The 12,988-nt window shown below is 45.5% G+C and overlaps 1 protein-coding gene across 35 annotated transcripts in view; it reads left to right on the top strand.

Annotated features, from left to right (window-relative positions):
- Positions 1-12,988, top strand: part of LOC110489370 (CLIP-associating protein 2) — a 110,487-nt gene that overhangs the window by 30,213 nt on the left and 67,286 nt on the right. For all 35 annotated transcript variants that reach the window (XM_036971482.1, XM_036971483.1, XM_036971505.1 and 32 more), the window contains 3 exons: positions 1,650-1,741; positions 3,659-3,734; positions 7,773-7,870. In XM_036971482.1, coding sequence (XP_036827377.1) covers positions 1,650-1,741; positions 3,659-3,734; positions 7,773-7,870 — 266 coding nt within the window. The remainder of the gene's footprint in view (positions 1-1,649; positions 1,742-3,658; positions 3,735-7,772; positions 7,871-12,988) is intronic.

Below are 12,988 nucleotides of genomic sequence, written 5' to 3'. Positions count from 1 at the left end.
CCGGCCCTCGTACGGTCATTTGTAAAGCCGGCCCTCGTATGGTAATTTGTAAAGCCGGCCCTCGTACGGTCATTTGTAAAGCCGGCCCTCGTACGGTCATTTGTAAAGCCGGCCCTCGTACGGTCATTTGTAAAGCCGGCCCTCGTATGGTAATTTGTAAAGCCGGCCCTCGTACGGTCATTTGTAAAGCCGGCCCTCGTATGGTCATTTGTAAAGCCGGCCCTCGTACGGTCATTTGTAAAGCCGGCCCTCGTACGGTCATTTGTAAAGCCGGCCCTCGTACGGTCATTTGTAAAGCCGGCCCTCGTATGGTAATTTGTAAAGCAGGCCCTCGTACGGTCATTTGTAAAGCCGGCCCTCGTACGGTCATTTGTAAAGCCGGCCCTCGTACGGTCATTTGTAAAGCCGGCCCTCGTATGGTAATTTGTAAAGCAGGCCCTCGTACGGTCATTTGTAAAGCAGGCCCTCGTACGGTCATTTGTAAAGCCGGCCCTCGTATGGTAATTTGTAAAGCAGGCCCTCGTACGGTCATTTGTAAAGCCGGCCCTCGTACGGTCATTTGTAAAGCCGGCCCTCGTATGGTAATTTGTAAAGCAGGCCCTCGTACGGTCATTTGTAAAGCCGGCCCTCGTACGGTCATTTGTAAAGCCGGCCCTCGTACGGTCATTTGTAAAGCCGGCCCTCGTATGGTCATTTGTAAAGCAGGCCCTCGTACGGTCATTTGTAAAGCCGGCCCTCGTACTGTCATTTGTAAAGCCGGCCCTCGTATGGTAATTTGTAAAGCAGGCCCTCGTACGGTCATTTGTAAAGCCGGCCCTCGTACGGTCATTTGTAAAGCCGGCCCTCGTACGGTCATTTGTAAAGCCGGCCCTCGTACGGTCATTTGTAAAGCCGGCCCTCGTACGGTCATTTGTAAAGCCGGCCCTCGTACGGTCATTTGTAAAGCCGGCCCTCGTACGGTCATTTGTAAAGCCGGCCCTCGTACGGTCATTTGTAAAGCCGGCCCTCGTACGGTCATTTGTAAAGCCGGCCCTCGTACGGTCATTTGTAAAGCCGGCCCTCGTACGGTCATTTGTAAAGCCGGCCCTCGTACGGTCATTTGTAAAGCCGGCCCTCGTACGGTCATTTGTAAAGCCGGCCCTCGTACGGTAATTTGTAAAGCAGGCCCTCGTACGGTCATTTGTAAAGCCGGCCCTCGTATGGTCATTTGTAAAGCCGGCCCTCGTATGGTAATTTGTAAAGCCGGCCCTCGTATGGTAATTTGTAAAGCCGGCCCTCGTATGGTAATTTGTAAAGCCGGCCCTCGTATGGTAATTTGTAAAGCCGGCCCTCGTATGGTAATTTGTAAAGCCGGCCCTCGTACGGTCATTTGTAAAGCAGGCCCTCGTACGGTCATTTGGTAAAACGCCAATTTGACATTTGCTCGGGACCATCGTTTTCGTTTAAGAAATATTCAAGTCTGTTGTTAATGATAATGCAGTGGATTTTCCCAAGGTTGCTGTTGACGCATATCCCACGGTAGTTATTGGGGTCAAATTTGTCTCCCACTTTTGTGGATTGGGGTGATCAGTCCTTGGTTACAAATAATATCTTTCTCTTCTCTCTCTCTTTGTCTTTCTCTCTCTCTCTTTCTCTCTCTCAATTTGTAGTATGTGTGGGAGAGGTTGCTTCCTGGTTTTAAACATAAGAACTTCCGCAGCAGAGAGGGGGTGTGTCTGGTTCTCTGCGCCACGCTCAACACGTGAGTACTTCCTCTTTCACCATCAATCACTTCCATAGGTCACAGGTCATACGGAGAGTGAGACCGCTGATTTCCCGAGACTGCTGCTCTATATGGACCGTATGCTTTTCTTGAGGGGGAGGGACAGACTTGAGGGGGAGGGACAGACTTGAGGGGGAGGGACAGACTTGAGGGGGAGGGACAGACTTGAGGGGGAGGGACAGACGCACCATAGAGTTCGATAGAGGACTCTGGTGCCCAAAAGCCTGTTTAAACGTAATTTTTTTTTTTATGTTGTCAATAAGGATGGGACTTCCTATAGGTTAATGAAGGATCACCCTCCAGCATGACAAGGTCATCGGGAGGGATCTGACAAGGTCATCAGGAGGGATCATCCAATTTAATTATAGTTGTGAGGAATGATGTCATAACTCCAGGTGGCAGTAAATCACTGTCCTTGACTTTATACCGGTCCAAACAAACCTCCAGGTGGCTGTAAATCACTGTCCTTGACTTTATACCGGTCCAAACAACCCTCCAGGTGGCAGTAAATCACTGTCCTTGACTTTATACCGGTCCAAACAACCCTCCAGGTGGCAGTAAATCACTGTCCTTGACTTTATACCGGTCCAAACAACCCTCCAGGTGGCTGTGTGCACCCTTTCAGTTAGTTCACCAACTCATAGATGTAGTAAACTCAGCAAAAAAATAAATGTCCTCTCACTGTCAGCTGCGTTTATTTTCAGCAAACTTAACATGTGTAAATATTTGTATGAACATAACAATATTCAACAGCTGAGACATAAACTGAACAAGTTCCACAGACATGTGACTAACAGAAAATGAACAATGTGTCCCTGAACAAAGGGGGGGTCAAAATCAAAAGTAACAGTCAGTATTTGGTGTGGCCACCAGCTGCATTAAGTTCTGCAGTGCATCTCCATGGACTGCACCAGATTTACCAGTTCTTGCTGTGAGATGCTACCCCACTCTTCTACCAAGGCACCTGCAAGTTCCCAGACATTTCTGGGGGGGAATGGCCCTAGCCCTTACCCTCCGATCCAACAGGTCCCAGACGTGCTCAATGGGATTGAGATCCGGGCTCTTCGCTGGCCATGGCAGAACACTGACATTCCTGTCTTGCAGGAAATCACGCACAGAACGTGTATGTACCAGTATGGCTGGTGGCATTGGAGGGTCATGTCAGGATGAGCCTGCAGGAAGGGTACCACATGAGGGAGGAGGATGTCTTCCCTGTAACCCACAGCATTGAGATTGCCTGCAATGACAACAAGCTCAGTCGGATGATGCTGTGACACAACGCCCCAGACCATGACGGACCCTCCACCTCCAAATTGATCCCGCTCCAGAGTACAGGCCTCGGTGTAACGCTCATTCGCTCATTCGACGATAAACGCAAATCTGACCATCACCCCTGGTGAGACAAAACCGCGACTCGTCAGTGAAGAGCACTTTTTGCCAGTCCTGTCTGGTCCAGCACGGCTGGCTCTTGGATGTACACAGAGAGCTAATATTAATAATATGCATGTCAATCTCTCCTGGCTGAAAGTACACTACTACTACATTTTCCCCATCCCTAGTAAACACAGCTGACTGTATTAAACTCACTGCATTCTAAACTGTAGATCATGATGAGTCGGGGCAGAAGTGTGACAGTAAATCAGCTGTGTCTTCAGGGGACTGGAGTTGCCCTTCCCTGCTGTGAAGCTGGAATCTCCTCACTGATTGTTGCATCATCTTGCTAATAGCAGAACTGTTGTGCTAAATGCTAAGCTGCTACATGCTATGCAGGAAAAGGCTAAAGGTGTCTCTATGGCCTGCTGGTGAATGTTGCAGAATGGTGGGTTACCCTGATAAACTTATACCCTCTCCCTCCCCCTCTATCTCTCTTCTTCTCTCCCTCCTTCCCTCTCTCAGGTATGGTGCTCAGCCGTTGCGTCTCAGTAAGATCGTTCCCCACCTCTGCACTCTAACTGGAGACCAGAACCCACAGGTGAGAGTCTGAGCGTAAATCTGAATCCTTTTTGTCTGTATTAAAAACATCCAAAAACATGGCTCTCCAACCCTGGTCCTGGGGAGAGAGCCTCCTGTAGGTTTTAACTCCAACCCTGTTCCTGGAGAGAGACCCTGCTGTAGGTTTAAACTCCAACCCTGTTCCTGGAGAGAGACCCTCCTGTAGGTTTAAACTCCAACCCTGTTCCTGGAGAGAGAACCCTGGTGTCACCGCTGAAACAGCTGGGTGAGAGAACCCTGGTGTCACCGCTGAAACAGCTGGGTGAGAGAACCCTGGTTTCACCGCTAAAACAGCTGGGTGAGAGAACCCTGGTTTCACCGCTGAAACAGCTGGTTGAGAGAACCCTGGTTTCACCGCTGAAACAGCTGGGTGAGAGAGAACCCTGGTGTCACCGCTGAAACATGTTAAATAGCTGGGTGAGAGATAACCCTGGTTTCACCGCTGAAACATGTTAAATAGCTGGGTGAGAGATAACCCTGGTGTCACCGCTGAAACATGTTAAATAGCTGGGTGAGAGAACCCTGGTTTCACCGCTGAAACAGCTGGGTGAGAGAACCCTGGTGTCACCGCTGAAACATGTTAAATAGCTGGGTGAGAGAACCCTGGTTTCACCGCTGAAACAGCTGGGTGAGAGAACCCTGGTGTCACCGCTGAAACAGCTGGGTGAGAGAGAACCCTGGTGTCACCGCTGAAACATGTTAAATAGCTGGGTGAGAGATAACCCTGGTGTCACCGCTGAAACAGCTGGGTGAGAGATAACCCTGGTGTCACCGCTGAAACAGCTGGGTGAGAGAGAACCCTGGTTTCACCACTGAAACAGCTGGGTGAGAGAGAACCCTGGTGTCACTGCTGAAACAGCTGGGTGAGAGAACCCTGGTTTCACCGCTGAAACAGCTGGTTGAGAGAACCCTGGTTTCACCGCTGAAACAGCTGGGTGAGAGAGAACCCTGGTGTCACCGCTGAAACATGTTAAATAGCTGGGTGAGAGATAACCCTGGTTTCACCGCTGAAACATGTTAAATAGCTGGGTGAGAGATAACCCTGGTGTCACCGCTGAAACATGTTAAAAAGCTGGGTGAGAGATAACCCTGGTTTCACCGCTGAAACAGCTGGGTGAGAGAGAACCCTGGTTTCACCGCTGAAACATGTTAAATAGCTGGGTGAGAGAGAACCCTGGTTTCACCGCTGAAACAGCTGGGTGAGAGAGAACCCTGGTGTCACCGCTGAAACAGCTGGGTGAGAGAACCCTGGTTTCACCGCTGAAACATGTTAAATAGCTGGGTGAGAGAGAACCCTGGTTTCACCACTGAAACATGTTAAATAGCTGGGTGAGAACCCTGGTTTCACCGCTGAAACATGTTAAATAGCTGGGTGAGAGAGAACCCTGGTTTCACCACTGAAACAGCTGGGTGAGAGAGAACCCTGGTTTCACCGCTGAAACATGTTAAATAGCTGGGTGAGAAAGAACCCTGGTTTCACCACTGAAACATGTTAAAATCTGGGTGAGAGAGAGAACCCTTTGGATGGTGTACTGTCACTACAAAGATACAGGCGTTGTTCCTAACTCCGTTAACGGAGAGGAAGGAAACCGCTCAGGGATTTCACCATGAGGTCAAAGGTGACTTTTAAACAGTTACACAGTTTAATGGCTGTGATAGAAAACTGAGGATGGATCAACAACATTGTGAAAACGAAGCCTGTACAGAATGCAAATATTCCAAAACATGCATCCGGTTTGCAACAAGGCACTGAAGTTAAACTGCAAGAAATTTGCAAAGAAATTATCTTTAGCTTGAATACAAAGTGTTATGTTTGGGGCAAATCCAACACAACACATCACTGAGTACCACTCTTCATATTTTCAAGCATGGTGGTGGCTGCATCATGTTATGGGTATGCTTGTCATCAGCAACCACTTGGGAGTTTTTTAAGATAAAAAGAAAAGCTATAATCACAGGCAAAATCCTAGAGGAAAACCTGGTTCAGTCTGCTTTCCAACAGACACTGGGGAACAAATTAACCTTTCAGCAGGACAATAACTTAGAAAACACTGGAGTTGCTTACCAAGACGACTTTGAATGTTCCTGAGTGGCCTAGTTACAGTTTTGACTTAAATCAGCTTGAAAATCTATGTCAAGACTTGAAAATCGCTGTCTAGCAATGATCAACAACCGACTTGACAGAGAAGAATTTTCACATACATTTTTTAAAATGTGAAAATATTGTACCATCCAGGTGTGCAAAGCTCTTAGACTTACCCAGAAAGACTCACAGCTGTAATCACTCTTAGAGACTTACCCAGAAAGACTCACAGCTGTAATCACTCTTAGAGACTTACCCAGAAAGACTCACAGCTGTAATCGCTCTTAGAGACTTACCCAGAAAGACTCACAGCTGTAATCGCTCTTAGAGACTTACCCAGAAAGACTCACAGCTGTAATCGCTCTTAGAGACTTACCCAGAAAGACTCACAGCTGTAATCGCTCTTAGAGACTTACCCAGAAAGACTCACAGCTGTAATCACTCTTAGAGACTTACCCAGAAAGACTCACAGCTGTAATCGCTCTTAGAGACTTACCCAGAAAGACTCACAGCTGTAATCACTCTTAGAGACTTACCCAGAAAGACTCACAGCTGTAATCGCTGCCAAAGGGGATTTTAACATTTTATAGGGGTATGAATACTTGTGTAAATCAGAATTCTGTATTTAATTTTCAATACATTTGCAGAAGTTTCTAAAAAACATGTTTTCACTTTGTCATTATAGGGTTTTGTGATGTCATTATGGGGTATTGTGATGTCATTATGGTTTTTGTGTGTAGATGAGGTGAGGGGGAAAAAAACATATTTTAATTCAGTCTGTAACACAACATGTGGACTAAGTCAAGGGGTGTGAATACTTACTGAAGGCTCTGTAGATCATTCACACAGACACACACACACACACACCACACACACACACACCACACACACAGACACACACACACCACACACACACACACCACACACACACACACACACCACACACACACCACACACACACCACACACCACACCACACCACACACCAGACACACACACACCACACACACACACACACACACACCACACACACACACACACACACACCACACACACACCACACACACACACACACCACACACCACACACACAGACACACACACCACACACACCACACACACAGACACACACACACCACACACACACACACACACACACACACACACACACACCACACACACACACACCACACACACACACACCACACACACAGACACACACACACCACACACACACCACAGACACACACACACCACACACACACCACACACACACACACACACACACACACACACACACACAACACACACCACACACACACACACCACACACACACACACCACACACACACACACACACACACACACCACACACACACACACACCACACACCACACACACAGACACACACACCACACACACCACACACACAGACACACACACACCACACACACACACACACACACACACACACACACACACACCACACACACACACACCACACACACAGACACACACACACCACACACACACCACAGACACACACACACCACACACACACCACACACACACACACACACACACACACACACACAACACACACCACACACACACACACACCACACACACACCACACACCACACCACACCACACACACACACAAGGGCAGGGTAACATCTTACTCTCGCCGGTCAGAGTTCTCTGATGCCATCCTGTATGCCAGGAGTTTGTTTTATGATGGTTGTGTTTACAGTCCAGGGTCATTATTACAATCATACTAAACAATGTTCGATGCTTTATCCCCCTGCTAAGAGATCTGCTAACTCAACTGTGAATAATATCAATTGCATAATATATATTTTCATTATTTAGTTATGTGGATATAACGATACTGGATAATAACCTATATTGTGGGATGCTGTGTGTCCTGTGTGCAGGTCCGTGAGGCTGCCACAACATCTCTGGTGGATGTGTATCGCCACATAGGAGAGAGAGTCAGAGCCGACCTGGGAAAGAGTGGCCTGCCTGCCGCACGGTGAGGCTGTGTGTGTGTGGTTGTGTGTGTGGTTGTGTGTGTGTGTGTGTGGTTGTGTGTGTGTGTGGTGTGTGTGTGGTGTGTGTGTGGTGTGTGTGTGGTGTGGTGTTGTGTGTGTGTGTGTGTGGTTGTGTGTGTGTGTTTGTGTGGTTGTGTCATGTATTGGCGTCAATCCAGTATCGTTGACACTTTTGGAGAAACCTGTGGAGAATAATGGTCTGTAAAGAATACTTCTAAAAATGAGTAGTTTGGTCGGTCGAGTCTGCAGGTCTGTAAAGAATACTTCTAAAATGAGTAGTTTGGTCGGTCGAGTCTGCAGGTCTGTAAAGAATACTTCTAAAATGAGTAGTTTGGTCGGTCGAGTCTGCAGGTCTGTAAAGAATACTTCTAAAATGAGTAGTTTGGTCGGTCGAGTCTGCAGGTCTGTAAAGAATACTTCTAAAATGAGTAGTTTGGTCGGTCGAGTCTGCAGGTCTGTAAAGAATACTTCTAAAATGAGTAGTTTGGTCGGTCGAGTCTGCAGCTTTTGTGGCTGTGGTCTTTTTACTGGCCAGTGACCTCTGTCAGTGGTTTGGACTGTGCATACTAAGTGTATGTTACGTCCCGTGGTATCTCTGTCCCAGTCCACACCATGCTCCACTCTGCCCCTCACACAGTCGCACACAGAGACTCTTTATACTGGACAATGAAGAGGAGGACAGAGGAAGAGAGGGGAGGAGTGTGTCGTCTCTGAAGAGCTCCATTGAGTATACTTGCTCTCTGGTCACCGTGGTTACCGTAATAAGGAGTCCGTAGTGTTGTCATTCTGAGCACACACAGCCTCCTCTTTGCCGTCTCTCTCTCTTTCTGCCATCTCTCTCTTTCTGCCCTCTCTCTCTTTCTGCCCTCTCTCTCTTTCTGCCCTCTCTCTCTTTTTGCCCTCTCTCTCTCTTTTTGCCCTCTCTCTTTTTGCCCTCTCTCTCTCTTTCTGCCTTTTCTCTCTTTCTGCCCTCTCTTTCTGCCCTCTCTCTTTCTGCCCTCTCTTTCTGCCCTCTCTCTTTCTGCCCTCTCTCTTTCTGCCCTCTCTCTTTCTGCCCTCTCTCTTTCTGCCTTTTCTCTCTTTCTGACTTCTCTCTCTTTCTGACTTCTCTCTCTTTCTGACTTCTCTCTCTTTCTGACTTCTCTCTCTTTCTGACTTCTCTCTTTCTGACTTCTCTCTTCTCTCTCTTTCTGCCTTCTCTCTCCTCTCTCTCTTTGACTTCTCTCTCTCTCTATCAATTTCAATTAAATTTGCTTTAGTGTCATGACGTAACAATGTAGATATTGCCAAAGCATTGTTTGGCGATTTTTAATTATAACATAATTAATAATTACATTTGGGGAAATGGGGCTGATGTTTTTTATAGAATAGTGGCCAATTCGTTGATGTAAATATTGAAGAGTGCAGGGCTCAGATTGCAACTGTGGCGAAGGCCCCGCCCCTGATTAAATAGCTAGGTGATTTTCTTGCCAATTTTGATGCTGCACGTATTGATTTAATTATGTCATATATTTTACTCCCTACACCAGTTTCAGTGACTTTGTAGAACAGTCCTGTATGCCAAATAGAATCAAATGCCTTTTGGAAGTTGATAAAGCAAGCGTATATTTTGGTATTATTTTGGTGGACATGTTTATCTATCAGTGTGATCAAATTAAACTGTTTTAATATAGCCAATTGAAATGTTGTACAAGTGAGTTTGAGCATCTCATTTAGGATGCCATCAGGTCTGCATGCTTTTTTAAATTTGAGGGCATGACGTTTCCTGTAGGGCTCCTGGTAAGTAATAGTTTAGTTTCCTATAGGGCTCCTGGTCAGTAATAGTTTAGTTTCCTATAGGGCTCCTGGTCAGTAATAGTTTAGTTTCCTATAGGGCTCCTGGTCAGTAATTGTTTAGTTTCCTATAGGGCTCCTGGTCAGTAATAGTGTAGTTTCCTATAGAGCTCCTGGTCAGTAATAGTTTAGTTTCCTATAGGGCTCCTGGTCAGTAATAGTGTAGTTTCCTATAGAGCTCCTGGTCAGTAATAGTTTAGTGTCTAATAGAGCTCCTGGTCAGTAATAGTTTAGTTTCCTATAGGGCTCCTGGTCAGTAATAGTTTAGTTTCCTATAGGGCTCCTGGTCAGTAATAGTTTAGTTTCCTATAGGGCTCCTGGTCAGTAATGGTTTAGTTTCCTATAGGGCTCCTGGTCAGTAATAGTTTAGTTTCCTATAGGGCTCCTGGTCAGTAATAGTTTAGTTTCCTATAGGGCTCCTGGTCAGTAATAGTTTAGTTTCCTATAGGGCTCCTGGTCAGTAATAGTTTAGTTTCCTATAGAGCTCCTGGTCAGTAATAGTTTAGTTTCCTATAGGGCTCCTGGTCAGTAATAGTTTAGTTTCCTATAGGGCTCCTGGTCAGTAATAGTTTAGTTTCCTATAGGGCTCCTGGTCAGTAATAGTTTAGTTTCCTATAGGGCTCCTGGTCAGTAATAGTTTAGTTTCCTATAGGGTTCCTGGTCAGTAATAGTTTAGTTTCCTATAGGGCTCCTGGTCAGTAATTGTTTAGTTTCCTATAGGGCTCCTGGTCAGTAATAGTTTAGTTTCCTATAGGGCTCCTGGTCAGTAATAGTTTAGTTTCCTATAGGGCTCCTGGTCAGTAATAGTTTAGTTTCCTATAGGGCTCCTGGTCAGTAATTGTTTAGTTTCCTATAGGGCTCCTGGTCAGTAATTGTTTAGTTTCCTATAGGGCTCCTGGTCAGTAATAGTTTAGTTTCCTATAGGGCTCCTGGTCAGTAATAGTTTAGTTTCCTATAGGGCTCCTGGTCAGTAATAGTTTAGTTTCCTATAGGGCTCCTGGTCAGTAATAGTGTAGTTTCCTATAGGGCTCCTGGTCAGTAATAGTTTAGTTTCCTATAGGGCTCCTGGTCAGTAATTGTTTAGTTTCCTATAGGGCTCCTGGTCAGTAATAGTTTAGTTTCCTATAGGGCTCCTGGTCAGTAATAGTTTAGTGTCTAATAGAGCTCCTGGTCAGTAATTGTTTAGTTTCCTATAGGGCTCCTGGTCAGTAATAGTTTAGTTTCCTATAGGGCTCCTGGTCAGTAATAGTTTAGTTTCCTATAGGGCTCCTGGTCAGTAATAGTGTAGTTTCCTATAGGGCTCCTGGTCAGTAATAGTTTAGTTTCCTATAGGGCTCCTGGTCAGTAATAGTTTAGTTTCCTATAGGGCTCCTGGTCAGTAATAGTTTAGTTTCCTATAGGGCTCCTGGTCAGTAATAGTTTAGTTTCCTATAGGGCTCCTGGTCAGTAATAGTTTAGTTTCCTATAGGGCTCCTGGTCAGTAATAGTTTAGTTTCCTATAGGGCTCCTGGTCAGTAATGGTTTAGTTTCCTATAGGGCTCCTGGTCAGTAATAGTTTAGTTTCCTATAGGGCTCCTGGTCAGTAATAGTTTAGTTTCCTATAGGGCTCCTGATCAGTAATAGTTTAGTTTCCTATAGGGCTCCTGGTCAGTAATAGTTTAGTTTCCTATAGGGCTCCTGGTCAGTAATAGTTTAGTTTCCTATAGGGCTCCTGGTCAGTAATAGTTTAGTTTCCTATAGGGCTCCTGGTCAGTAATAGTTTAGTTTCCTATAGGGCTCCTGGTCAGTAATAGTTTAGTTTCCTATAGGGCTCCTGGTCAGTAATAGTTTAGTTTCCTATAGGGCTCCTGGTCAGTAATAGTTTAGTTTCCTATAGGGTTCCTGGTCAGTAATAGTTTAGTTTCCTATAGGGCTCCTGGTCAGTAATTGTTTAGTTTCCTATAGGGCTCCTGGTCAGTAATTGTTTAGTTTCCTATAGGGCTCCTGGTCAGTAATTGTTTAGTTTCCTATAGGGCTCCTGGTCAGTAATAGTTTAGTTTCCTATAGGGCTCCTGGTCAGTAATAGTTTAGTTTCCTATAGGGCTCCTGGTCAGTAATAGTTTAGTTTCCTATAGGGCTCCTGGTCAGTAATAGTTTAGTTTCCTATAGGGCTCCTGGTCAGTAATAGTTTAGTTTCCTATAGGGCTCCTGATCAGTAATTGTTTAGTTTCCTATAGGGCTCCTGGTCAGTAATAGTTTAGTTTCCTATAGGGCTCCTGGTCAGTAATAGTTTAGTTTCCTATAGGGCTCCTGATCAGTAATTGTTTAGTTTCCTATAGGGCTCCTGGTCAGTAATAGTTTAGTTTCCTATAGGGCTCCTGGTCAGTAATAGTTTAGTTTCCTATAGGGCTCCTGGTCAGTAATAGTGTAGTTTCCTATAGGGCTCCTGGTCAGTAATAGTTTAGTTTCCTATAGGGCTCCTGGTCAGTAATTGTTTAGTTTCCTATAGGGCTCCTGGTCAGTAATAGTTTAGTTTCCTATAGGGCTCCTGGTCAGTAATAGTTTAGTTTCCTATAGGGCTCCTGGTCAGTAATAGTTTAGTTTCCTATAGGGCTCCTGGTCAGTAATAGTTTAGTTTCCTATAGAGCTCCTGGTCAGTAATAGTTTAGTTTCCTATAGGGCTCCTGGTCAGTAATAGTTTAGTTTCCTATAGGGCTCCTGGTCAGTAATAGTTTAGTTTCCTATAGGGCTCCTGGTCAGTAATAGTTTAGTTTCCTATAGGGCTCCTGGTCAGTAATAGTTTAGTTTCCTATAGGGCTCCTGGTCAGTAATAGTTTAGTTTCCTATAGGGCTCCTGGTCAGTAATAGTTTAGTTTCCTATAGGGCTCCTGGTCAGTAATAGTTTAGTTTCCTATAGGGCTCCTGGTCAGTAATAGTTTAGTTTCCTATAGGGCTCCTGGTCAGTAATAGTTTAGTTTCCTATAGGGCTCCTGGTCAGTAATAGTTTAGTTTCCTATAGGGCTCCTGGTCAGTAATATTTTAGTTTCCTATAGGGCTCCTGGTCAGTAATAGTTTAGTTTCCTATAGGGCTCCTGGTCAGTAATAGTTTAGTTTCCTATAGGGCTCCTGGTCAGTAATAGTTTAGTTTCCTATAGGGTTCCTGGTCAGTAATAGTTTAGTTTCCTATAGGGCTCCTGGTCAGTAATAGTTTAGTTTCCTATAGGGCTCCTGGTCAGTAATAGTTTAGTTTCCTATAGGGCTCCTGGTCAGTAATAGTTTAGTTTCCT

Source organism: Oncorhynchus mykiss, chromosome 32, assembly GCF_013265735.2.
Source record: "Oncorhynchus mykiss isolate Arlee chromosome 32, USDA_OmykA_1.1, whole genome shotgun sequence".
Classification (NCBI taxonomy): Eukaryota; Metazoa; Chordata; class Actinopteri; order Salmoniformes; family Salmonidae; genus Oncorhynchus; species Oncorhynchus mykiss.
Note: the sequence above shows the minus strand (reverse complement) of the source record. Positions and strands in the feature narration are given on the sequence as shown.